This window comes from Rhizoctonia solani, chromosome 16, assembly GCF_016906535.1.
Source record: "Rhizoctonia solani chromosome 16, complete sequence".
Taxonomy (NCBI): domain Eukaryota; kingdom Fungi; phylum Basidiomycota; class Agaricomycetes; order Cantharellales; family Ceratobasidiaceae; genus Rhizoctonia; species Rhizoctonia solani.
The window spans coordinates 477,308-499,572 of record NC_057385.1 but is presented as its reverse complement, the minus strand read 5'-3'; the positions used below and the strand labels follow the sequence as shown (position 1 = coordinate 499,572).

Here is a 22,265-nt window from a genome sequence, read left to right as displayed (position 1 = left end):
GGCATGCTCCCTTAATGTGTGAACTTGTGACCATTTATTGGTGATCACATAACCATTGTGTGTAAACATGAGTAAACATTTGATATCATGAACTCTCTCTATCATGATGTCAGAACATTAAGGTCTCCTTCAGGCAATGGAATGCTTTTGGTCCAGCTTCCATTCCCTTATCCTTGCTTAATCAACCATATATCTAACTAGTAATCATACCTTTCCCAAGTCAGCATAGGTCAAGATCATACTACTTACTCAGAAGGGACTGAGTCTTACAACATTGAGTACTACTTCTTACTCTTTCTGAGGGGTTTAGGGTCCCCCCTCTATCTAGGTCATAGGAATAATAAGGTTCTTGGAGAGGGGAGAGCTTGGTTCAATTCCAGCTAACCTTACCTATTGACATATCTACTTATACTCAATGATCAACAGCTTTTCCATTATAAGGAAGAAGTCTTTCTTACCTATCAGTCAATTCTTGCTTCAAGACTACTTGAGAGGATTGATCTTCACCTCTAGCACACAGACATATGGTTAAGCACCCTTTCCATCAGTTTGATCAGTACTTCCTTGGACCATGGTAGGAATGGTAGAGTGTGTGGTCTGCTAAAAGGCTGGATCATCCCCAGCTAGCTTTACCTCTCCTACTTCATGGTCTTTTATCTGCTTCAGGATCAGCAAGGCTCTTGGTCTAGCTCTATAAGTCTGGTTCAATTCCAGCTAGCCTTACTTGGATCCTGGGAGGGAAGAAGGCAGTGATAAATGGCTGCCAATATTAGTACTTCCTTAGATCATGGTGGGGATGGTAGAGTGTGTGGTCTGCTAAAAGGCTGGTTCAACCCCAGCTAGCTTTACCTCTCCTACTTCATGATCTTTAATCTACTTCAGGGTTAGTAAGGCTCTTGGTCTAGCTCTATAAGTCTGGTTCAATTCCAGCTAGCCTTACTTGGACCCTGGGAGGGAAGAAGGCAGTGATAAATGACTGCAAATATTGAACAAACAGCATTTCATTGAAAATTGGTCAAGTCATTTTCAATAAGTGCAATTTCAGGTCCCCTAAAACTTGCACTAAAAGGGGGATAGAGTAGAGAGAAGAAAGTAGGGTTACAGGGCGGTAACTACTCCAAGGTCAAGAGGAGAGTTACAACCATGTCACTACTTTCAACTAAAGGCTATGGAGGATGGACTATCAAGATGAACCATGTGTAGTTGGCCAATGACTGTTGGCCAATTACTGTCAAAAATGGGAAATTTTTTTCTGTCCATTCAGTGCTAGTATCCTGTTAGAGGTAGCTTTCCTCTTATTTTGCACAGATCTAGGTCCCCTAGACTTGTGCTTAAAAGGGGGGCAATGTCATGACCCATGCCTTTGCTGGCATGTCTCCTGACCAAGCCACCTACTAATAGGATATTCCACAGTCTTTAGAAGGCCGCATATACTCACATATATGCAGTCAGAACTGTCATTACTCTAAGCGCTCATGACTTAGAGACTGACAGTCCACCAGGGTCACATGACCTCCCCCCCTCCAGTCCTTTATCAAATACTATACTAAACTACCACAGATTTGAGGTGGGGGGGATGACATAATCTCTTCTATAATAACATATTATTCAGACCTTGCCCATGGGCATTAACATTGGCCTGCGGCTAGGGGGGCAGGGGGAGTGCAACGTCCCCCAGCAACTTATATTATTAATATATCACTGTGCATCATGTATACTATATATATCTTTGACAGTGGATATATATTGTTGTAGACACAATTGATACCAGGGAATTTATTCCCAATTTCTTGAATTTAAACAAAGACAATTGGACTACATTGTCAATCACATGACTTTGGCGCTTATATCATACGCTCAGCGCCAAGCCACATCCCCATCTGCACTTACTCATCACACGTAGCCACCTCCACCTATGATGTCATCATGACATGTCAGTGACACGTATGCATGAGTAAGGCCAACTATGGAGCAGGGTTCTTATTGGATATGGTTTTGCACATTATGCATTTGTAATTAGTTCATCTCTGTAATATATAAGGAGGCCAACCAACCATGGTAACACCCAGGTCAATTACCTCTTATTGCATCACAACACTGTACAAGGGCCTTATAGCCCAGTAAATACTTAGCCCCACGCCTTAAGCATTCTTACCACTGTACTTAGGTAGCTCATCAACGCCTTACAGCGTCTTGTCACCATAGTTAGTAGTTAGTATGTTGTAGGGTAGAACCTTGCCGCCTTAAGTGGTATATTGTATTAGTCACACGGCCACAAGTGCCTGCACCCTTGACGTCCTTACAGACGTCTAGGACACTAGGTAATTGACCTTAAGTTGGTTGCAAACCATGCCACTAGCACAACCACTACTTAGCTCAACAACAAGAAGGCCCCTAGTACTAGCACAAGGGAAATCACCTGATTGGGCTTGCCTTTTGCTATCAATAATCAAACTAGCGTTGGCCCCAGGTAGTACCAAATTGCTATAAGGCTAACAGGTTCTAATTGTCCGCATACCAACGGTTGCCGCACCATCTACCAGTGACCTCAGACAGCAGATACACCCGCTTGCAGAGACTAGACCCTACATTACGCCCACCCACGGCTGTAATTAGCGGCACTTACTGTCCAACGCTAGGTTGTTTGACGCAGAGGTTTAGCAATAGCCATAGTAAAGCGCTCATAAGTCCTGATATAGGCACCACTAGTCCCCCATCTCCCACCATTACCTCCCGCACCCCCCCTCAATCTTCCTCTTGGGCAACCATCCACGCTGGACGCTTGTACCCCACACATACCATGGCAACCCGCTCCAGGCCACCCTCTTGAGCCCGCTCCCCTGTCAATCAAGGACAGCTGGGACCCAACTTTCCGCCAGCCTCCCCTGAGCTTGGCAAAGTCAGCCTTGAACAAGTCATCTGCCTCCTATGGGGGTTACAAGCACAAGTCAACTGTATTGAGCAGACCCTCTTGGAACAAACCAAGATTAATTGAGAGGTTTGCACCAATGCCAAAAACATCTCCCAAATGGTCAATGTTATCAAGGATGGGCTCACCCAACTCCAGCAATCCCAGGGCCCCCACACCCCTGAAGATCAAAAACCCCCTGCAGTTGAGGAAACTCCCCAGGCTGCGCCCAAAGCCAAGCCTATTGGCAAGGCTCAATTCCCCCTTGGGGCCCCAGCTCCCATCATTTCCACAGGGGCCCCTAGGCGCAACCCCCTCTCCCTCTTTAACCCCTATCCCTCATCCTCCTTCCCTTTGGGACTGGCTCCAGCCCCCCAAGGACCTCCACCAGCACCTGTCATCTCCTTGGCGCAGCCTCCAGCCTGTTATGGATATGACATTTCTTCTTTAATCTGTACTTATTTTATTAATTACACTAGTAATCTCACAGTAAATAAATGAGATGAAGATGCAAACTAAGGTTTTCAAGGTCCCTCTATCCAATAGTGACCTTTACAAAACCTACAAAGCTCAGGAATACCCTTAATATGCAATGCCTTTTGCATATATGCTGTTTTCTCACTCATTTAAATATATATAAATTCAGCTGAGTAGATAAACAGTAACAAGTAATATTTCTCTTGTTTGTAGTATTTATTATTCAAGATTCTATCTTGTGGCTACACACAGAAATATTCAGGGTCCCCCCTGTTGCATAGACAAGTGCTCCGGCGCTTAAATCAGCCCTTAAGCGCCAACGCACTAAATGCGCCTTTTCTCCATCACCCGGGCATCCCACACTGCCGAATCGCTTGCGCTTAGGTGCGCATGTTTGTGCGCTCCAGAATGCTGGGTCAAACTCCCAAAACGGACAACATTTGGCTGAGTTATGCCCCATTTACTGTAAGTACCCAATGCAGAGGTATCCTACCTTTGGGACTGTTTACTCCAAGGATGAAACACTTAGCCTTGGGACATCTAAGGACCCACACAGGTAAATAATGCCTTGGGGCAAACATTGCCTTGGGGCAAATATTAGGATCTGTTGTTTGTTTACTATGTACCAAAGTATTGGCTCCCTCAAGTGTTCCAGTTGCCACATATACCTCCTGTACCCCCTCTTGGTATCAATCATGTATATACTTGTGTCCTAGACGTCTGTAAGGACGTTGAGGAGGCGGGCGCTTGCGGCCGGGTAAGACTAAGTAAGAATCGCGTAAGGCGACAGCAAGCTATCCTACGACAACGACCGGCTATACTACGGTGATCAAGGCCGTAAGGGCAATGACCAGCTATGTAACTACAACGAGGAAGCCGCTTAAGGCAGTGTGGACTGAGTGGCTAAGTAAGGTTACTGGGCTTAAGGCCCTCGTACAGTGGTGGGATGCAACAAGAGGTAATCGACCTGGGTATTACCATGGTCGGTTGGCCTCCTTATATATTACAGGGAGTGACTAATTACAAATACAGAATATGCAATTCCTAATCCAATAAGAACCCTGCTCCGCAGTCGGCCTTACTCATGCCTACGTGTCACTGACGTGTCATAGTGATGTCGTCAGGTGGAGGTGGCTACGTGTGATGAAGTAAGCGCGGATGGGGACGTGGCTCGGCGCTTAGTGTATGATGTAAGCGCCGAAGTCACGTGATCGAAAATGTTCTCCGTTTGCCTTCGTTTAAATCCGAGAAAATAGGAATAAATTCCCTGGTATCGATTGTGTCTACGACACTGCCCCCCCTCTAAGGGCCTTGGCAGCGCCGAGGGCCTTCTTTTTCATTTCTTTTTCGTATTTTTCTAAAATTTTTTCGGCGTTTTTTAGATTTTCTCGAGGCTCCCAAGTGTTTTCTTCAGACCCGTAACCCTTCCATTTGACTCGGAAGAACCATTTTCCATCTCGTTCCTTGGCATTGGTGATTCCTTCTACTTCATATTCTTCCTCCCCATCCACGGTCACAGGCGGGGGGCGATTTTTGAAGGCGCGCTTTTTGTCTCTTCTGACCTTTGATAGGAGCCCCACATAGAAGACGTTGTGAATTCGCATGGTTGGGGGAAGTTCTAGGCGGTAGGCTTGGTCGGAGATCTTCTCAATAACCTTGAATGGTCCTAGTTGTTGTTCCGTAAGTTTGGGACTCAAGGTTTTGAGGTTGACGTTTTTGGCGTCCAGCCAAGCCTCTTCTCCAATTTTGAATTCTATTGGGCCCCCATTTTCCCCGGCTGTCATTCGTTGCTTAGATTGCCGGAGTGCCAATTCCACTTCCTTCCATTGTGCCTCCATTGTTTGGGCAAGGTTGTCTGCCTCAGGAACGTCTGTTGGTACATTTGACGGCGTTAATGTGGGTTCCCATCCGTATAGGGCCTTGAAGGGGGTCTTCCCAGTACTACTGTGCACGGCGTTGTTGTAAGCAAATTCTGCCATTGGCAGCCACTTTGTCCAGTCCCGTTGGTTGATCCCTGAGTAGGCCCTTAGAAAGTGTTTGATGGAGGGGTTGACTCGTTCCGTCTGTCCGTTGCTCTGGGGATGATACGCCGAGGAAAAGTGGGGATCTATTCCCAGACGTTTGTACAGCGCCTTCAGGAACTTATTGTTGAACACTCTTCCTCTATCCGAGACCGTTTTTTTGGGCATGCCGTGCCGTTTCCACACGTGTTCTAGGAACAATTCCGCTAGTTCCGGGGCTTTCAGTTTCTTGGAGCATTTGACAAATATCCCGTATTTGGTGAAGCTATCAATGATAACCAGGATTGAGTTGTGGTTTCCGTCCTTTGGTAAGTCCACGATCATGTTGTAAGAAACGTGTTGCCAGGGTCTAGTCGGAAGTTCTAATGGCTGAGGTGGGATAGACGCATATTTGGGCTTCCTGATCCGTTGACATGTTTTGCAGGAGTCCACATGCCAATATGTGTCGGCGCGGATGCCAGGCCAGTAGTAATTACGCGAGACTAATTCCAGGGTTCGTTGTCTACCAGGATGTCCAGCCAAGGGGCTATTGTGGAATATTTGTAGCAAGTCCGTCCTTAGGGTGCCTACATCTGGTACTACAATACGTCCTTGGTAGAATAACAACCCGGCTTCCATTTCGTAATCCTTGAATGCTCGTTTGATGGAAGGTGGTGCCTTTGACTTGTTCTGGAGGAATTGGAGGATTTCCTCCAATGATTCGTCTTGGTCCAGGGATTGCTCAATCTGTTGTTGTAATTCTTTTTCTGGCAATACTAGCGCAACGTTGGCAAAGACAGGGTCTGGGAGCATAGTTTGGGCATCTGGTGGAATGTCGGCATGGTCTGAGCGTCGTGAGAGAGCGTCTGGTTTGCCGGACTGTTTTCCGGGACGGTATACAATTTGGAAATTATACCCGGCTAACAATAGATGCCACCTGGCGTGACGACGGTTGAATGTGCGTGACTCTTTCCAGTACTTGAGATTACGGTGATTGGTGAACACGGTGATAGGGTGTAGGGTCCCTTCCAGGAAAATACGCCAGTACTCAAAGGAGCGGATGATTGCAAGTAGTTCCTTGTCGTGCGTATCATAGTTCTGTTCAGCGCCTTTGAATGATTCTGATAGGAACCCTAGGGGATGTAGGCGACCGTCTCCCTGGCGTTGACTCAATATGGACCCTAGTGCTGCGCCAGAAGCATCCGTTTCTAGGAAGTAAGGCTTGGTGGGGTCAGCGTGGCAGAGTACCGGGGCGTTGGTGATAGCGTCTTTGAGTCCCTGAAAAGCTTCCTGTTCCCTGGTTTCCCATTTCCATGGCGTTTCCTTCTTGACTAGGTTGTGTAGTGGCCTAGCCACGTGGCTGAAGTTGGCAACAAATTGGCGGAGGAAATTGGCAAAGCCTAGGAACGATTGGACTTCCTTGACTTTAGTGGGCACCGGCCATTCTTGTACTGCCTGGATTTTGAGTTTATCCAGACTAAATCCCTTATCGGATACAATAATCCCAAGGTACTCCACAGAGGTGACATGGAAAGTACATTTTGACGCTTTGCAGAACAGCTGATTTCCCATCAGACGCCGTAAGACCTCATGAACGTGTTGTGTGTGTGATGCGTCATCCTTTGAGTAGATCAGGATGTCATTGAGGTAAATGATGACGCATACATCTAATAGGTCCTTAAACAACTCGTTCATAAAATGTTGAAAGGCGGCGGGCGCGTTGGTGAGGCCAAATGTCATGACTAAGGATTTGTACAAGCCATACTTGGTGCGGAACGCAGTTTTCCATTCATCGCCCTCCTTAACTCGGACATTGTTGTATCCCCATCTCAGGTCCAGCTTGGTGAAGATTTTGGCGCCACGGAGTTGGGCCATAAGATCATCTGGACGGGGTAGCGGGTAAACGTTTTTCTTTGTCTGGTTGTTGAGGCGACGGTAGTCAACGACCAAGCGACGGGAACCATCCTTTTTGGGGACGAACATTACGGGGGAACTGATGGAAGATTTGCTTGGGCGGATCTTCCCTGCTTTCAACTCATCCCTGAGCCAGTCCTTGAGTGTGGCGGACTCAGCGTCTGTCATACTATAAAGGGGAGAGTTGAGAGGGCCTTCTTTGGTGAGTTCTATGCCAATATTGTAGTGCCTGTGGGGGGGAAGCTTATTGAATTCTTCCTCTCCGAATACCTTGGCGTATTGATGGTACTCGGGGGAACTCCTTCAAGGGGGTTCTTGTCAGCTTCCTCCTCTTTGGCAATGGCCACGTGTTCTGGTGGGGCATGAGGGAAGGAGAGGGTGCGTTGGTTCCAATCGATTTCTGGGTTGTGGGCGTCTAGCCACTTCAGTCCCAAGATGGCGGCGTGAGACCCTGTATTGCAGATAAGGAAGGTCTTGGTCATTTTCTTGCCATCAAAGGAGAAGGTTAGATTGGCCTTCTTCCAGATTTTGCCTGACTGGGGGCTCGACCCATCAAGCATAGTAACGGTACGGGGGTGAGGGAGATCTATTAGAGGAAGACGTAGTGTCTTGGCGGTGCGTGGGTGGAGGAATGAGGATGTGGCGCCTGAATCAATCAGGACTTCTAATGTTTCCGCTTTTTTCTCTGGTTGAATTGGGATTGTAAAAAGTGGGGCGTTTCTATTGGTACTATTCAATATATTACAAAATTCAAAGCAACCAGAGTCCTTGGGGTCCTTGCGCGCGGCAGCAGGTACCCTTACTCTTTTCCCGATTGGTACTCGGAGTTGTCGCCAATCTTGGCGGTTTCCTTAGCCTTCCCCTTGTCCTCAATAGGGGTGGCTTTCCAGCCCGTGCGGCATTCCGCAAACTTGTGGCCCATTTTACCGCACTTGATGCAGGCGCCTGCGGCGCGGCGGCGGTTTTGTTCCTCTTCCGACACAAAGTTGGGATTGTTGGAGAGTTTCTTTGAACCGGTCGTGGCTTGGCCGGTACTCGTCCCCCTTGCGGGGTTGGATGGTCTGCTAGGCTTACTATCCCTTGGTGGATGGCTAGCACGCTCTTTGCGGAGAGCGTTGTCAATGACGAGTGCTGCGTTCTGCAGCTCGAGAAGTGTACGGGGCCGGTGTTCGCGGGTTGCAATCTGGCGGCTGACCTCCCAGTGGAGGCCACGGGCAAACTGGCCTCTAAGGGCCGCGTCGTTCCAGTCCAGTTCCATGGCTAGGGTCCTGAACTTTGTAATATAATCCGCGCATGTGCCGGATTGGGTAAGGGAGGTAATCTTCCGCTCGGCGGCCCTTGTGGCGTCAGGGTCGCCAAATGCTGCCAAGAACTCCGTTTTAAACCCTTCAACCGTTTGGATGATTGCCCGGTGTGACCCGAGCTGGTCGAGGTGAGGGTGGGCCCATGCTCCCGCGGAATCCTTCATGTTCATTAGCAGGAAGGAGAGGACTTCTTGGTCTGTGGGAAACATGCGCGAGTTTAGCCGGGTCCAGGCCAACATCCTTGTGAGCCACTGTTTGGCTTCACTCCCGATCTTGCCTGTATAGGCATCTGGGTGATCTACTTTGACCGGGGCAGGATATGCGGCGACTGGAGCCGGTGGAGGAGGGGCAGGTGCTCCGATGGGGGATTGGAGACGCGGAGATGGAGGGGGAGACGGGACTCGCGGGGGTGCGGCTCTTCTTGGGGTAGGCTGGGCAAGGCCTGGGATTTCCCTAGTTGGTTCTGACCAGAAGGGTCCCCTAGCAACCAATCCAATAGGCTTGGTTTTTGGTATGGGGCGTGGCGTTTCTTCCACTGCCTTGGGTTGGTTCCCTTCTGGGGTGCGGGGGCCTTGGAGCTGGAGGGACTTGAGACCATCCTTGACAACATCGATGGTTTGTGAGATATTTTCGACGTTTGTCCGGGTCTCAATCCCTGCTTCCTTGATCTCAGCGATTTCTTGCTCGAGGCACTCAACTTGGCCAAGTAGGCCAAGGAGGAGTCGGGTGACTTGTTTGAGGGAGACTTTGCCATATTTGACAGAGGAGGTTGGCGGAAGCTGGGGTTCCAGGTGTCCCGAATCGAAAGGGGATTGGGCTCGAGAGGCCGTCCGGGAACGGGTTGCCATGGTAGATTGGGGGTATGAGCGGCCAGCGTGGGAAGAGGCCCGCGAAGAGGAGCGTGTGGGAGTCCAGGAGAGAATGGTGGGAAGATGGGGAAGACTAGTAGGTGCCTTTGTCAGGACTTATGAGTGCTTTATTGCGTAGTACGCTAAGAGCCTGCGTCAAACGACCTAGCGTTGAACAGTAAGTGTAACTAATCACTGCTGTGGACGGGCGTGATGTAGTACCTAGTCTCTGCAAGCGGGTGTATCTGCTGTCTGGCTCCGCTGGCAAAGGGTGCAGCAACCGTGTGGTATGCGGGGGATAGGAATATCCTGCCTTATAGCAATTTCCTACTACGTGGGGGTGGGGGAGTTTTGATTATTATCTCCCGCAAGGTGGCCCCGATCACGTGATTTTGGTCGTGCTAGTACAGGTATTCTTCTCCGGGGTCGAGTCTTAGTGGTGGGTGTACAGAACGGTTTGCAACCAACGTAAGGTTGATTACCTAGTGTCCTAGACGTCTGTAAGGACGTCGAGGAGGCGGGCGCTTGCGGCCGGGTAAGACTAAGTAAGAATCGCGTAAGGCAACGGCAAGCTATCCTACGACAACGACCGGCTATACTACGGTGATCAAGGCCGTAAGGGCAATGACCAGCTATGTAACTACAACGAGGAAGCCGCTTAAGGCAGTGTGGACTGAGTGGCTAAGTAAGGTTACTGGGCTTAAGGCCCTCGTACAGTGGTGGGATGCAACAAGAGGTAATCGACCTGGGTATTACCATGGTCGGTTGGCCTCCTTATATATTACAGGGAGTGACTAATTACAAATACAGAATATGCAATTCCTAATCCAATAAGAACCCTGCTCCGCAGTTGGCCTTACTCATGCCTACGTGTCACTGACGTGTCATAGTGATGTCGTCAGGTGGAGGTGGCTACGTGTGATGAAGTAAGCGCGGATGGGGACGTGGCTTGGCGCTTAGTGTATGATGTAAGCGCCGAAGTCACGTGATCGAAAATGTTCTCCGTTTGCCTTTGTTTAAATCCGAGAAAATAGGAATAAATTCCCTGGTATCAATTGTGTCTACAACAACTTGTTTGTGCGCCTTCTCAGGGTATAAAAGGACCCTGTGAAGACGCTTCTAATGCATCCATTTATCCACTCTTATATATTGACATATACACACAAGCCTTTAACAGCTTATCTGCGCATTTACTTTAGTGATTGACTCACTGTAAATAGCATAGGAGGTTATTTGGCGCACTAAGACCATAGGCCAGTCCCAACAGACACAGGGTAACCTATTAGTGTACTTACTGCAACCCTGTGCCCCTTGACTGTCACAGTTGTTGAGTTCAACATTGAGTATAGTGCAACAATACTGTGAGGATTGTTGTGATTGAGTGATAGTGTTTCAATCCACCATACCCCTCATATTGTAGATAGCTTTATCTACAATATCTCTTAAATCCTAGATATATTTTAGGTAAACCCCATAAGTCTTAAGTCTTACTTAAGCATATATAAGTCCTATTCTTATTAGGCAAATCCTATAAATCCTGTACATTAGTCAGGTAACACTCTTACTTAAGGTACTATCCCAGAGACCTTAAGTATACATACCCCTAGTCACTTAGGCTTAAGTAACATTAGTCTAAGGTACTATACATAACCAACCACCTGCACTTCATAGTTGCTAGACTATTTGTTAGGAGTTGTTATTCCTGATCACCTAGCCTATATTGTGCATATATTCTGTGCATATACTCTGATTCTTAATACTAGTTCTTAGTTATTCTCATATACATTTTGTATATAGTAATTCTTTCTTACTCCTGTACTTACACGACTCTTAACACAGCCCCCTCTACCGTAAAGGTAGACCACCCAGATGCCTTCAAAGGCAAAATAGGCTTGGAGGCCAAACAATGGCTAACACGTATGTTGGCCTGGGTACGCTTGAATCAGAGGCAATTCCCATTGGACATGGAGGTCCTAAGCTTCTTGCTCATGAACATGACAGAAGCCGCCAGGGCCTGGGCCCACCCATACTTGGACCAACTTGGGTCCCATTGTGCCATCATCCAAACCGTGGATGATTTCAAAATCAAGTTCCTGGCAGCCTTTGGAGATCTGGACACCACCAGAGCAGTGGAGCGGAAAATTACTTCCCTCACTCAAACCAGCACCTGTGCTGAATATATTACTAAGTTCCGCACGCTGCAAATGGAACTCAACTGGAATGACGCTGCACTTTGCGGCCAGTTTGCGCAAGGACTTCACTGGGAAGTCCAAAAACAGATTGCCACAAGGGAAAGGCAACCCCGTACCCTGAGGAAGCTGCAAGATGCTGCCCTCATTATTGACAACACCCTCTGTGAGGAGAGAGCCAGCCACCCACAACAGGGTAATAAGTCTGGCAAATCTTCTACCACCCCCAACCAGGGGGCAAGTACCAGCCAACAGGCCACCAAAACCGGTCCCCTCTCCTCCAATCCCAATTACGTCTTGGAGGAGGAACGCAATTGCTGCCACGCAGAAGGTCTCTGTGTCAAATGCAGCAAACCAGGGCATAAATTTGCCAAATGCCGGACCAGATGGAAGGCTACCCCCAAGGAGGATAAGGGGAAAGCCAAAGAAACCGCCAAAATTGGCAAAGACTCCAAGTACCAATTGGGAAAAGAGTAAGGGTACCTGCTGCCGCGCACAAGGACCCCAAGGACTCTGGCTGTTTTGAAATTTGTAATATTACTAGCATCAATAGAATGTCCCCCCTTTTTACAATTCCAATAAAGCCAGAGAAACAAGCGGAACACATAGAATGCCTGATAGACTCAGGCGCCACCTCCTCATTCATGCACCCTTGCACCGCAGAAACTCTCCGCCTTCCACTCATTGATCTTCCTGCACCCTGCACCGTCACTATGCTCAATGGGTCAAGCCCCCAGGCTGGCAAAATCTGGAAAAAGGCGTCACTAACCTTTACCTTTGATGGCAAAAAGATGACGGAAACATTCCTCATCTGTAACACCAGAAATCACTCCGCTATCCTAGGCCTGAAATGGTTAGACGCCCACAATCCAGAGATTGATTGGAACTCCTGCACCCTGTCCTTTCCTCACGTTCCACCAGAACACATAGCCATTGCCAAGGAGGAGGAAGCTGACCAAAACCCCCTTGAAGGAGTACCTTCCAAATACCACAAATATGCCAAAGTATTTGGAGAAGAAGAATTCAACAAGCTACCTCTGCACAGGCACTATGACATTGGTATTGAGTTAATGGAAGAAGGCCCCCTCAATTCACCCCTGTACAGCATGACCAATGCCAAATCCGCCACACTCAAGGACTGGCTTAGGGATGAACTCAAGGCTGGGAAAATCCGTCCCAGCAAATTGTCCATCAGTTCCCCTGTCATGTTTGTACCCAAAAAGGATGGCTCCTGCCAATTGGTTGTTGATTACCGCCGCCTGAATAACCAGACCAAAAAGAATGTTTACCCTCTACCCTGTCCAGATGACCTTATGGCCCAGCTCCGCGGCGCCAAGGTCTTTACCAAACTAGACCTAAGATGGGGTTACAACAACGTCCAGGTTAAGGAAGGGGACAAGTGGAAGACTGCTTTTTGCACCAAGTATGGTCTCTATGAGTCACTAGTAATGACATTTGGCTTGACAAACACTCCCGCCTCATTCCAACACTTCATGAACAATTTGTTCAAGGATTTACTAGATGTATGCGTCCTTGTCTACCTTGATGACATCCTAATTTACTCCAAGGATGATGCAAGCCACACTCAGCACGTCCATGAAGTCTTACAGCGCTTAATGGAGAACCAGTTGTTCTGCAAGGCCTCAAAGTGTACCTTCCACATGAAATCAGTGGAATACCTGGGAATAGTGGTGTCAGACAAGGGCTTTAGCTTGGATAAACTCAAAATCCAAGCCGTTCAGGATTGGCCTACCCCAACAAAGGTCAAGGAGGTCCAGTTGTTCCTAGGGTTTGCCAATTTCCTACGCCGTTTTGTTGCCAACTTCAGCCATATAGCCAGGCCATTACACAACCTGGTTAAGAAGGACATGCCTTGGAAATGGGATACAAAGGAGCAAGAAGCCTTCCAGTGGTTAAAGGATGCCATTACAGATGCCCCAGTACTTTGTCACACGGACCCCACCAAACCTTACTTCCTGGAAACAGATGCATCAGGCGCAGCCTTGGGGTCTATACTCAGCCAACACCAGGAAGACGGTTGCCTACATCCACTGGGATTCTTATTGGAGTCATTCAAAGGAGCGGAACAGAACTATGACACACATGACAAAGAGTTACTTGCAATCATCCGCTCCTTTGAGTACTGGCGCATATTCCTAGAAGGCACGGCTCACCCAATTACTGTCTTCATGGATCACCGCAACCTGGAATACTGGAAAGAATCCCAAACGTTCAACCAACAACATGCATGATGGCATCTGCTCTTGGCCAGATATAACTTCCAAATTGTATACTGACCTGGGAAACAATCTGGCAAACCAGACGCCTTGTCTTGCCAATCCAATCATGCAGACACCCCACCTGCTGACCAAACTATGTTGCCCAAACCAGTCTTTGCCAACACTGCCCTAGTGATCCCAGAAAAGGAGCTACAACATTGGATTGAATCCTCCCTTGACCAAGATGAATCCCTGGAAGAAATCCTACAGTTCCTGCAGAACAAGTCAAAGGCCCCTCCTTCCATCAAACGTGCATTCAAGGATTACAAAATGGAAGCCGGTTTACTATTCTATCAAGGACGGATTGTAGTTCCAGACGTTGGCACACTGAGAACAGACTTGCTTTGCATCTTCCACAATAGCCCCCTAGCAGGCCACCCAGGAAGACAACGTACTCTAGAACTGGTGTCAAGGGATTATTACTGGCCCGGGATCCATGCCAATACATACTGGCACGTGGACTCCTGCAAAACTTGTCAACAAATAAGGAAACCAAAGTACATGTCACTACCGCCCCAGCCTCTTGAACTCCCCACTAGACCTTGGCAACATGTGTCCTATGACATGATAGTAGACCTGCCCAAGGACAGAAATAACAACTCAATCCTGGTAATTGTGGACAGCTTCACAAAGTACGGAATATTTGTAAAATGCTCCAAAAAACTCAAAGCACCCAAGTTAGCAGAATTATTCCTGGAAAACGTAAGGAAACATCATGGCATGCTGGAGAAGACTATATCCAACAGGGGAAGAGTCTTCAATAACAAGTTCTTATGGGCCCTGTATAAGCGTCTTGGCATTGACCCCCACTTCTCCTCCGCTTATCACCCTCAAAGCAACGGACAAACGGAACAAGTCAATCCCTCTATCAAGCACTTCCTCAGGGCTTACTCAGGGATCAACCAAAGGGACTGGACCAAATGGCTCCCAATGGCAGAGTTTGCGTACAACAATGCCATACATAGTAGCACAGGTAAAACACCCTTCAAAGCCTTGTATGGGTGGGAACCCAGATTGACCCCATCCAATGTACCAACAGACGTCCCAGAAGCAGATGATCTTGCCCAAACAATGGAAGCACAATGGAAAGAGGTAGAATCCGCCCTCCGGCAAGCTAAGCAACAAATGGTAGCCGGGGAAGACAGAAGCCCAACGGAGTTTGAGATTGGAGAAGAAGCATGGCTTGACGCCAAAAATGTTAACCTCAAGACCCTGAGCCCCAAGCTAACCAAACAACGCTTAGGGCCATTCAAGGTCATTGAGAAAATCTCTGATTGCGCATACAGGCTCAAACTCCCACCAACCATGCGCATTCATAATGTATTCTACATGGGGTTACTGTCCTGGACACGGTCACATGACCAGTACAAGTGGTTGCATGCTGGCCCAAGCCCAAATTTGGGGGGTAGCAGGTGCAATCATGGGTTGTCAGCAGAGGAATAATAGGGCTCTATGGCTTAGTGGTCAAGCTGGTTCAATTCCAGCTAGTTCTATTTTCCTCTGTTTATGACAGTTACTATCAAAAGTCAAAAGGGACAAAAAGCGTACCTTCAAAAACTGTCCCCCACCTGTCACTGTGGATGGAGAAGAAGAATACAAAGTGGAAGGAATTACCAATGCCAAGGAAAGGGACGGGAAGTGGTTCTTCCAAGTCAAATGGAAGGGTTATGGATCTGAAGAAAACACATGGGAACCACAGGAAAATCTAAAAAACGCCAAAAAAATTTTAGAAAAGTACAAAAAAGAAATGAAAAAGAAGGCCCTTGGCACTGCCAAGGCCCTTAGAGGGGGGGCAGTGTTGTAGACACAATCAATACCAGGGAATTTATTCCCAATTTCTTGAATTTAAACAAAGACAATTGGACTACATTTTCAATCACGTGACTTTGGCGCTTATATCATACGCTAAGCGCCAAGCCACGTCCCCATCTGCGCTTACTCATCACACATAGCCACCTCCACCTATGATGTCATCATGACATGTCAGTGACACGTATGCATGAGTAAGGCCAACTATGGAGCAGGGTTCTTATTGGATATGGTTTTGCACATTATGCATTTGTAATTAGTTCATCTCTGTAATATATAAGGAGGCCAACCAACCATGGTAACACCCAGGTCAATTACCTCTTGTTGCATCACAACACTGTACAAGGGCCTTATAGCCCAGTAAATACTTAGCCCCACGCCTTAAGCATTCTTACCACTGTACTTAGGTAGCTCATCAACGCCTTACAGCGTCTTGTCACCATAGTTAGTAGTTAGTACGTTGTAGGGTAGAACCTTGCCGCCTTAAGCAGTATATTGTATTAGTCACACAGCCACAAGTGCCTGCACCCTTGACATCCTTACAGACATCTAGGACATATATGGTAATAACCCCTCCAGATATGGGTTATGACAGATACTATGTATTTGTAATTAGTTCTTGTGTAGAATATATAAGGAGGCCAACCAACCATGGAAACACCCAGGTCAATTACCTCTTGTTGCATCCACTCAGTGTACAAGGGCCTTACAGCCTAGTAAAATACTTAGTTAGCCACTTAGATAGTCCTACACTGCCTTAAGCGGTCTTGTTACTGTACTTAGATAGCTTGTCACCACCATAAGCGGTCTTGTTGTTGTAGGATAGTTGCTTGTTGCTGTAGATAGGTTTGTTGTTGCCTTAAGCAACACTCTCTTCTTTGTACCCTGCAGCCACAAGCACCATCCCCTTGATGTCCTAACAGACGTCTAGGACAATGCCTTAAGCACAAGTAGATACAGTAGTATAGCCTACTTGATTAGTCAGCATTACCTTGTATTAGTTACAGCCCCAAGTGCCTGCCACTAGTGTGTACCCACCTTACAGTGGTGTACAACAGTGGTCAAGCTGGTTCAATTCTGGCTAGTTCTATTTTCCTCTGTTTATGACAGCGCATGCAGTATGCACAAGTGTATGTATGTGCAGCACATGTAGTACGCACAAGTGTATGTGTCATTCATGCCTGTAGAGTATAAAAGGCCTTGCTCAAGCCCCAAATATTCATTTCATCCCACTCTTGTATCTACTCAGTCATTACTTGTGTTCTAATCCACTACTTATATACATAAATTGGATTTGTAGAGATACAAATCCAATTCAAGGATTGTTAGAAGTGCTAAGCTTGGCTTTGCCTGCATAGCCTTTAATGAGCCACAATACTAGGAACATATCTACATTCAAGTTCTCAGCAGGAGCCTGTGGTTACAATTGAGTGCAACCAGTGAAATTAAAGACAAGGTTGTGCAGTGACAGGTAATCAGACTTTTGCATAACCCTGCTGTTAGTTCCACCTCAGATTTCCCCTGAGGTGACACCGTGAAACCAGAAGGTTTGGATTATCCGGACCCTTTTGCCAAAAATCCGAACCCTGACTTTGAGCTTGGCCTTCAAATCTCAGGCGTGAGCGCTGAGAATCCGAACCCGGGGGTCGGATTTGGGGTTCGGATAATCCGGACCTTGGGGGTTCACCGTGTATGAAAGCCGACTATACATATGCAATTCACGGACGCCCAGAGCCTCAAGGACCGCATCTGTTTACCAAAGTATGCACAGAACAAAACATTATATTTTCTCATTTCCTGCTGCACTTAGGGTCATGGGCATTGTGGTATAGAGCCTTTGAGCGCTAAAGAATCATTCGAGAACGCCTCATTGGATACAATTCTGTCCACTTTTATTTAGGCGCCAGAGGCTCATCGCACAGACACATCCCCATACTAAAATAAGAACTCGGTCTTGTACCTATCAGACCGAGTCAACCCTTTTGTCCAAATAGAGGGAAATTACCCATTTGAACTACTCCGCTTGCTTACTTTCCTGCATCATCGGACTCCTTACATGTCATGCAGTGACGCACAAGGTTCAATGTCAATGCGCGCTCTCGTTCCGATCTCCTATTCGGGTATCTTGCACCGCGAGCCAGAAAAGTTGCCTGATTTACTACTACCATTATAACTGATATTAGGGGGGGGCTCACTGAGAAGTCCCGAATGTTGGCATCTTCGATTTTTAGCTGCAGCTCTTTAGTTTCTGTTACAGGGGTGTATGCTTTTTGTATCGAAGCACCAGTTTCCGGTGTGCTGATCCATAGACGATCTCGTCTCCTTTTGATTTCCATCCACACAGTCAGTTCATAGACCCTTTGTGCAATGACAGTGATCGACAAGCCATCAAACGCTTAAATGCATTCCAGAAGTATTCTCCCCTCGCCAATGCTGTACACACTACCACAGCAAAGTGCACCTTCAACGAGCTACACCTCCTGTTCAAAGCAAGCCTTTGGCTGACCGACATGGAGCTCACAATTATATATGCGCGCCTATGCCCCTTTACCGGCCACCCCAGACCGTGAATTACGTGAAGCAATAAGATATTATTAAAGCGCCACAATGATCCAGTTTGATCGGGAGCGTGAGCTATAAGAAGCGATCAATATCACCCCAAGAAGCATAGAAGTACTGCCGGCGTATAACCTGATCTATCGCCGCTTAGTCTAGAGCGGACCGCGGTTGGCTTTTCGGCTATGACACGTTCTCGCTTGCAGTTTGTACAAGTTGGTAAAACCTCCGGTAACTTTCTAGCCCGGTATACTGCAGGCACTTGGAAACAGAAGCCGGTCCAAGATTACCGATCTGGCATCGACGCAGTGCCACCCACTCCGGTGCGTGCTTCTTACTAATGGAGCTGGATGGTACAGTCCGATCAATCTAAACTTGCTGTACCCAGCTATTGATGTCACTATGATACGGAGCCCCGCCCTGCCCCTCCCCGATGGCCAGTTCAAGGAGAGATGATTGGCCAACAAGCCTTTCTTCCCCTCCGCTTACTGTTACTCTAAAATCCAGCTCTCATGATCAAGTGCCACGGAGGTCCATACCCCCACCACGTGCCTTGTCGTTCATTCTTATTGAGGTCTTTACACTGCTCGCTTGCTAAGTTTGTCTCGCTTGTGCTGCAATAAGTTGGGAGCCTCCAGGCAATACATAGGCGGGCCGTGGTGCGGCAAAGTAGTGCAAACTTAGTTTGGGTTGGAAGGCAAGTACGACTGCCACGCCATTCGTTCTCAGTTTACCCCCGAAACCCCCTCTGATTTGGGCTGGACAACGTTGTCCCCTCACCCATACCAGAATATCGCTTATACAATGGGTGCTAGTCTCGATCAAGATGATACATCATATGTACTGTGCTTTGAAAGACTATCGGGTCCCTTGGTAACAGTCTGCATGACACCAGGAACCAAACGAACTCCCCTTTCTTCTGGTCGTCCTCACTTCTCAACCCCGTCTTGCTTAAAATATATGTAAATGATTCCGAGAAAATGCTATCCACGTGATTTTTACCCTTTGTCCGTGCAGACTTGGGAACTTGATAACCATGTAGCACACCATGTATACTCTTAAACACAGTCAACTTGACATTTTGCAACATGGCATTTTCACAGGAAAGCCTCAGGCTTAATAAAGGGGAGCGCATACATATACAATTCGCTTTACGCCCGAGTAACCGAAAAAGGAAACCGATGTGATGCTTTAGAGATCGTGTGGCGTTCGAGTAGGAGTAGGAGGTAAGAGAGGTTTATAAATGCACTTCCGAGGGCGATTTTTTTTAACCAGCGCGGTATGTCTAATATGCTTGATTGTGGGCATGAATCTGCTGGTCAGGTCTTCCGCGCCGTACCTTGTGGTAAGACCCTCCCCAACTATTCCTCAACTCAACCTCCCTGAACCCACCTATCTCGACCTAAACAGGACACACACTTTGTTCAGCATGTTCCGATATCGCTCTCGGAACAAACACGACCCCAACTCAGACACGTTATGCCGTTTTGGTATCTGAGGATGATGAGGACAAGGAAGACAGAGTGACCACGGACTCGGATCGAAGCTCGGACGCGTTCGAGCATGAGTCTTGGGCAGCAAGCACGTCGGAACCTATACCCGGTGCACCAAACGCCACGTCCTATGTAGCAAACAGCACGAATCGCAAGTCGATATTCCCAAGCTGGCCAAGCCCGGGCCCTTGTGTCCCAAGTACGTCGGCCTTGGTGCCCCTCCTCCAACGGTCCTTGTCCCCACCACGCAAAGGACGAAGCGCGCTCGGCCAAGCTGTGCAGAGTCTTTCGCCCGTTTTGCCGACGCTGGCTCCGGCACGGTTGTCACCGGCGCGAACGCGGGCGAGGACGTTGGGCCAGGTTTCGCCCAGGCGAACTTTGACGAGCGCAGCGACGAGAACTTCAACGGCGACTTGTTTTGTCCGGACTTGGGCAGAGTCTATCCAGGCTTTACCGGCGAGTCCGACGGAACAAGAATGGGATGGACGTTCTCCCTCTCAGGCCCCTTCTGGACAGGCGTTCCCACCCACCCAGCCGTCTCCTCTCCGACACTCGTTTTCTCCTCTTGATTTGGACATTTACGAGGGATCCGGGTCGGGTGGGTCGTTGTCCCGACGGACGTGTGCGTCCGAGCCACAGTCGCAGGATAGGGTTTCGTCGCGGCAAACACCATTATCTCTGTGTTCGATCCAGCGCTGGAGAATCCTCTCGTCGAAGGGTTTAGATGGAGACTATCACTCGTCGACGAGCGCCGGTTCCAGTGGATGCGGGAATACTGGTTCGGGCGAAACTTTTGAAGGATATGCGGATGATGAAGAGGAGGATGATGGGGATGAAGATGGGGAAGTGGACGAAGCGAGCGATGGACAAGCAAGCGAGGACCAAGAGGACGACGATGGTGGGAGCCAAGGTTGGACATCCAAAAGGTACGCGGATGAAAAGTCTTGCATCGTAGCCGATCTGATGTGTATGGAACAGGCCTGAAGACCCGCCGCAAACGCCGCACGCGACTCCAGTGCGGATCTCATGGAGCGGGAGTCCGGTGTATACGGTTCCGGGCGAGGACGCACATGTGCGCACACCAGGCACGAGCCCGGACGGTGGAAACGGGTAAGTGGGTAGTGACCGGGAAGACATGGGTGACTGAAGGCGGGCGGAAAAGATCCGGAGCGGTGTCGCACAAACGTCGGCTGTCCGAGGGAGAGGTCCAAGCATGGGGCAGAGCGGTAAGTGGGGACACGGATGGTGCGGAGTTTACGGGACTGAGTCGGTGCAGAAACGACGGACAGACCAAAGGGGCAGATAATATATAGTGAGGACCAATAGATAATGTAGATACCGGGTATTAATGGCAACGATTTGATTATGGCGACGGTCGAGAGGGGCGGGTATATGTTTGTTTGTGCGCCACTCGAGTTGATGAAAGCAAGGATGGGTCCATTGGTTGGCGTCAACTCGACCACAGTGCAGCTGCAGGATCCGGACACTGCCTCTGATCATTCTCTCCCAACCACCACCGAACAATTACAACTGCCACGAGGCCTGGTCCGTGCTTTTATCCCTTAGTATAATACCATACAATGCAGACTATCAAGTGCGTGGTGGTGGGCGACGGAGCTGTGGGCAAGGTGGGCGGATACTTATCATTTATTTATTGTATTCCCCGCTGACTGGACCAGACCTGTCTGCTTATCTCGTACACGACCAACAAATTCCCCAGCGAATATGTGCCCACTGTGTTTGACAACTATGCCGTCACTGTCATGATCGGCGACGACCCATATACACTCGGCCTCTTTGATACTGCTGGACAGGAAGACTATGACCGTCTACGGCCGCTGAGCTATCCACAGACAGATGTATTCCTTGTTTGTTTCAGTGTCACGTCCCCTGCCTCGTTTGAGAACGTCAAGGAGAAGTGGTTCCCCGAGGTCCACCACCATTGTCCCGGTGTTCCCTGTCTCATCGTCGGCACACAGGTCGACCTCCGAGACGATCCTGCCGTCATCGAGAAACTCTCTCGCCAGAAGCAGCGTCCCGTCCCTCTCGAGGCCGGCGAGCGTCTCGCACGTGAACTCGGCGCAGTCAAATACGTAGAGTGCTCTGCCCTCACCCAAAAGGGCCTCAAAAATGTATTTGACGAGGTCAGTATTCCTCCTTGCAATCTCCACTCCAACTCTTACTTATCGCCCTCTAGGCAATCGTGGCAGCCCTGGAGCCACCCGTCGTGAAGAAAAAGAACAAATGCGTCATTGTTTGACCACATCACTTCTCACGACTCGTTCTCTCCCTCTACGCTCCGGTTTTATGTCTCGATCTCCATATATCCACACGAGTCTGCGCTCGACTCGCCCCCTCCCATGTTGTTTTATCCACATTTTTTGTCTCCCATTAAACCCCCTTTTTTCTTTTTCCCTTTTTTGACTCTTCATACTTGTGGGATGTACATCAAACTCGCGCGCTCTGGACACGAACACAGCGAACCTGG

The 22,265-nt window shown here is 48.4% G+C and overlaps 6 protein-coding genes across 6 annotated transcripts; 5 read left to right on the top strand and 1 right to left on the bottom strand.

The window, feature by feature from the left end:
* Positions 1-3,028: 3,028 nt before the first annotated feature.
* Positions 3,029-3,401, top strand: RhiXN_01371 (uncharacterized protein; the record flags this gene model as incomplete). Its single annotated transcript, XM_043321190.1, has 2 exons — positions 3,029-3,332; positions 3,388-3,401. The coding sequence occupies 2 exons, from the start codon at positions 3,029-3,031 to the stop codon at positions 3,399-3,401; spliced, it is 318 nt and encodes a 105-aa protein (XP_043187013.1).
* A 1,267-nt stretch (positions 3,402-4,668) lies between these two features.
* RhiXN_01370 (Retrotransposable element Tf2 protein) lies at positions 4,669-9,451 on the bottom strand (the record flags this gene model as incomplete). Its single annotated transcript, XM_043321189.1, has 3 exons — positions 4,669-7,528; positions 7,570-8,019; positions 8,103-9,451. The coding sequence occupies 3 exons, from the start codon at positions 9,449-9,451 to the stop codon at positions 4,669-4,671; spliced, it is 4,659 nt and encodes a 1,552-aa protein (XP_043187012.1).
* A 1,964-nt stretch (positions 9,452-11,415) lies between these two features.
* Positions 11,416-12,117, top strand: RhiXN_01369 (Retrotransposon-derived protein PEG10; the record flags this gene model as incomplete). The annotated part of the gene is made up of 1 exon (XM_043321188.1): positions 11,416-12,117. One exon carries the CDS (start codon positions 11,416-11,418, stop codon positions 12,115-12,117), a length of 702 nt encoding a protein of 233 aa, XP_043187011.1.
* A 77-nt stretch (positions 12,118-12,194) lies between these two features.
* On the top strand, positions 12,195-13,892 carry RhiXN_01368 (Retrotransposable element Tf2 protein; the record flags this gene model as incomplete). The annotated part of the gene is made up of 1 exon (XM_043321187.1): positions 12,195-13,892. The coding sequence occupies one exon, from the start codon at positions 12,195-12,197 to the stop codon at positions 13,890-13,892; it is 1,698 nt and encodes a 565-aa protein (XP_043187010.1).
* A 123-nt stretch (positions 13,893-14,015) lies between these two features.
* RhiXN_01367 (integrase core domain protein) lies at positions 14,016-15,723 on the top strand (the record flags this gene model as incomplete). Its single annotated transcript, XM_043321186.1, has 2 exons — positions 14,016-15,239; positions 15,433-15,723. The coding sequence occupies 2 exons, from the start codon at positions 14,016-14,018 to the stop codon at positions 15,721-15,723; spliced, it is 1,515 nt and encodes a 504-aa protein (XP_043187009.1).
* A 3,842-nt stretch (positions 15,724-19,565) lies between these two features.
* RhiXN_01366 (Ras family small GTPase) lies at positions 19,566-22,037 on the top strand (the record flags this gene model as incomplete). Its single annotated transcript, XM_043321185.1, has 8 exons — positions 19,566-19,629; positions 19,695-20,703; positions 20,756-20,887; positions 20,940-21,003; positions 21,113-21,322; positions 21,364-21,405; positions 21,457-21,921; positions 21,975-22,037. 8 exons carry the CDS (start codon positions 19,566-19,568, stop codon positions 22,035-22,037), a joined length of 2,049 nt encoding a protein of 682 aa, XP_043187008.1.
* Positions 22,038-22,265: the final 228 nt, after the last annotated feature.